Genomic DNA, 3,506 nt, shown 5'->3' with positions numbered 1-3,506 from the left:
GCGTTTTACAACATCAATTTTTGAAAAAAATTGTTAATGAAGTGACTGGAAGACAAATATGATTAATTTGTAATCTTTAAAGGACCAATTTGATTGAAAAAATCTTTGAGAGATGAATTTGAAGAATGTCTTATCTTTTAGGGACTAATTTGACGACTATTAACCCATTTAAATTTGTTAAACATATATATTAGCTAATAATTTTTTTTTAAATATTATTAAAGGTTTAATTACTCTGTTGGTCCCTATAGTTTCGCAAAATTTTTAATTAGATCACTATACTTTTTTTTCTTTTAATTGAGTCCTTGTACCAAATTTTTATTTTAAATTGGATTCCTATACTTTTTTTCATTTTATTTGGCTTTTTGTACCAATTTTTTTTAATTGGGTCCCTATACAATTAAACTAATTACTGTCAAGAGAGACCTAATTAAAAAAAATGGTGTAAGGATCAAATTAAAAAAAAATATAGGAACTTAATTGAAAATTTTGCAAAACTATACATTTTTTAAATCAGTAGATATGTTAAGAAAAAAAAAAAAACAAGAATTAAACTAATATTTTTTTTAATATTATGTTATGAATTGATCTATTTTCAAGTTTAAACTGATAGAAAAAAAAATGTTGAGCAATTATATTTGACTAATTTTGTTTTGAATGATGAGTTAAATGGTATCTGACCTCAACTTTGAAGACATTAGAGACAAGGCCTTTGTGGCTAGTGACAGTGGCATGTACAACATCCATGCCTAAGGTGTTGAGTGCCTCCATCAATTTCACAAACCCACCTGCTCTGTGCTCACAGAATACCTTCACAAAGTACTCCTTCCCATCTATCACTGCCACTTCCACTTGCGGCTGCACAATATTAATTTTCACTTTAGTGTGTCGAGCTCTTAAAAGAAATATATAATTATTATATAGAGTAAATGTCTTCTTCAATTTTTAACCATTTGTACGATGGACTTTGATATATGTACGTTCTAGTCTTGGTCCATAGTAGATAGAGACTGGAACGTACATATATCAAAATAGATAGAGACTGATTTGGGTTTTTAAATTTTTTAGGAGTAGAAAGTTCATCGGACAAATGGTTAAGGAAGGACCGAAAAAGATATTTACTCTATTATATATTAATACAATCTTCGTATAAAAGATAACTGCATTTGAGTTTCGACCGTGGATACAGTACCTCCATTTGTTGGGAGTGCTGCTTGTCCATGGTAAGAGTAGTGGCATCCACTGCTTCTTGCTGCATATGCTTGTGATTTGGGTAAGTTGATAGTTAAAAATCACTAGGTAATTTAATATATCTAATTAAATTGTCATCCATCGATTTTTAACTATTAACTTTTTGACAACTATTTAAATGAAGATGCCAAAAACATATTTTTATGATGATCTTTGTTTAAAATGTGTAACTTATTTGTTTGACCACACTTTATATAAAAGTAACACTTTTATAAAAATCAAACCATCCAATTTTTCATTCAATGGTCAAAATAAAGTATTTTTGCACAATAATAATGATAAAATCTTCATTGGAGTAGCTACCTTAACCTTTTACGTCTGTGTGTGATTTTTAGCTTCTCGTAAATCAGTAAAACACGAGTTTAAATCTTATTAAGTATTTAAGTACCATTTAGATTTTAGACAAGTTGAGTTGTGATTTCAAAAGCCAGGGATGCATGCTGTCAGAAACAAGACACTAAGAGAATAATAAAAGTGTATTATTGAGTTATATTCAAATTGTCTTACTCAAGTTGTTTGAAATGATACTATATAAAAGGGTATTTAACACATGCAATGTTACAACATATATAAAGCTAATTCTTCTGCATAAACTTGCGAACTCTTGTGGTTAGGCTTCCCAAAATGGATGCTGGTTATGTGTACTAGGAGTATAAGGTGGGAAGATTTCTCCGATAAAACTTCCACTGTATTAAAATAATTCTCAAATATTTAACAAAACAACTCTTAAAATTATACTTTAAGGTTGGAGATTTATCCTATCTGAATAATAATGCTACATAAGCAGAACATAAATCTTAGTGAAAAACAAATTAAAGAACCCTAACAGAACACTAAAAACTAAAAAAAGAAGAGTTCCTTCAAAGAACCTATTCATCTCTCTGTGAAGTTGGAAATATGATGCAGCGGCACAATGGGCAAGAATACGGCGATTGATGGTCGGCACAACGTCGGAGCCAACGGAACATGCAGCGTTCGTGAAAAACATGCGAGCAACTTGTGCGAACAACTTCTACACTCGAATCTTCAATACCATGTCCAAACTCTTCCAAGCAAATACTGCATTCTTCAGCATCATCATCTCGCTTATCAATTTTGGGTCTCTCCAACAGATTCACGAGTCGGGCTAGTTCAGGAACATCTTGACGGAGATCATCATTGTAGAAATCAGAATCTTCCACAACAATGTGCGTCGTAACATAAAGGTTCACAGTAATCTCTGGCATGCCGGATTCACGCCCTTCACGACTTAGAATTGTTCTTGCGGTTTCACCCATGTCAGGTAAAATTTGGTCCAATAACTGAGAGGATATAGGCACCGAAGAGAAGATTTCATGTAAAAATGCGGTGTTTTCACCGTTACGATTACACAGGACATGGAAGGGAACCAAGAAAGCTTCATTGGCAGTCGTAGTTGTAGAAGACGAAAAGTCAAAGTCAGAGGTTTGGTCTGCGGGCTGGGTAATTTGGATCAATTCTTTGGTGAAACTGAAGATGATGGAGAAGAAATCATGGAAAAAGCATTCTTGTGGTATGGGTGGGTATTCAATGGAATTGATTTCCCATGAAAAAGAGGTGAATTCCATTGCAAGGTAGTGAAAGATCTTGATTTCCGATAGCTGGTTTAATTGTATTACTCTATGGCTGTGTAGCTTTTTATAGAGTCTTACAAGGAAAAAATCTTTTGTTAACTGATCCAATCTTTATCTAAACCATAAGATAGTTTTAAATTTGGTTCTGATTTGTTATTGATTGGTATTTCCGATACATCTTTATCTTAATTTAATTAAATATCTTTTAATAGAATTCAGATAAATATTTTAATACATAAATCAAATATTACGATTTGAAAGTTGGCTTGGATTATTATTGTTGTTTAATGGTGTTAAAAATTAAACTTTGAATTTGATCTTAAAAAGATTCAAGTATCTTTGTACTTAATTTTAAAAATACTAATATACTTAAGGAGGAAGAGGTTAATTTGTTATTTCCAAAAACGAAAAGCCGTTGTTAATGCAAGATTAGGTTCGAAATTATCACACAATGTGCTTAATTTCTACCCAATTTATAACGGCCAAAATTTATTTATTTGTTCATCTGCATTAACATTAGCCTTGCAGGACGTTATAGGAGGAAACATGATATTAAGAAAAAGGCTATACCCAATTGGCAAGTTTTATGGTCCACTGGAATATTTACCCTACATATATAATTAAATATGATAATAATTAGAATAAAAAATGCTATGTATACGT

General features: G+C 31.4%; 2 protein-coding genes across 2 annotated transcripts; both read right to left on the bottom strand.

The window, feature by feature from the left end:
* Positions 643-1,268, bottom strand: LOC110266750 (transcription factor ABORTED MICROSPORES-like). The gene is made up of 2 exons (XM_021111747.1): positions 1,193-1,268; positions 643-858 (listed from the first exon to the last, which is right to left on the bottom strand). Exons 1-2 carry the CDS (start codon positions 1,256-1,258, stop codon positions 643-645), a joined length of 282 nt encoding a protein of 93 aa, XP_020967406.1. The 5' UTR covers positions 1,259-1,268.
* LOC107615003 (E3 ubiquitin-protein ligase RING1-like) lies at positions 2,121-2,837 on the bottom strand. Its single transcript, XM_016317125.1, has one exon. It carries the CDS (start codon positions 2,835-2,837, stop codon positions 2,121-2,123), a length of 717 nt encoding a protein of 238 aa, XP_016172611.1.

Source organism: Arachis ipaensis, chromosome B09 (genome assembly GCF_000816755.2).
Source record: "Arachis ipaensis cultivar K30076 chromosome B09, Araip1.1, whole genome shotgun sequence".
In the NCBI taxonomy this organism is placed as follows: domain Eukaryota; kingdom Viridiplantae; phylum Streptophyta; class Magnoliopsida; order Fabales; family Fabaceae; genus Arachis; species Arachis ipaensis.
This window is presented reverse-complemented; position numbering and strand designations above follow the sequence as displayed.

Excerpts from the sequence above, each read along its gene's own strand:
- LOC110266750 (XM_021111747.1), bottom strand. The coding sequence starts at position 1,258 with ATGCAGCAAGAAGCAGTGGATGCCACTACTCTTACCATGGACAAGCAG. Across the intron at positions 859-1,192 it reads AGCACTCCCAACAAATGGAG|CCGCAAGTGGAAGTGGCAGT; the intron begins GTACTGTATCCA and ends AATATTGTGCAG.
- LOC107615003 (XM_016317125.1), bottom strand. The coding sequence starts at position 2,837 with ATGGAATTCACCTCTTTTTCATGGGAAATCAATTCCATTGAATACCCA.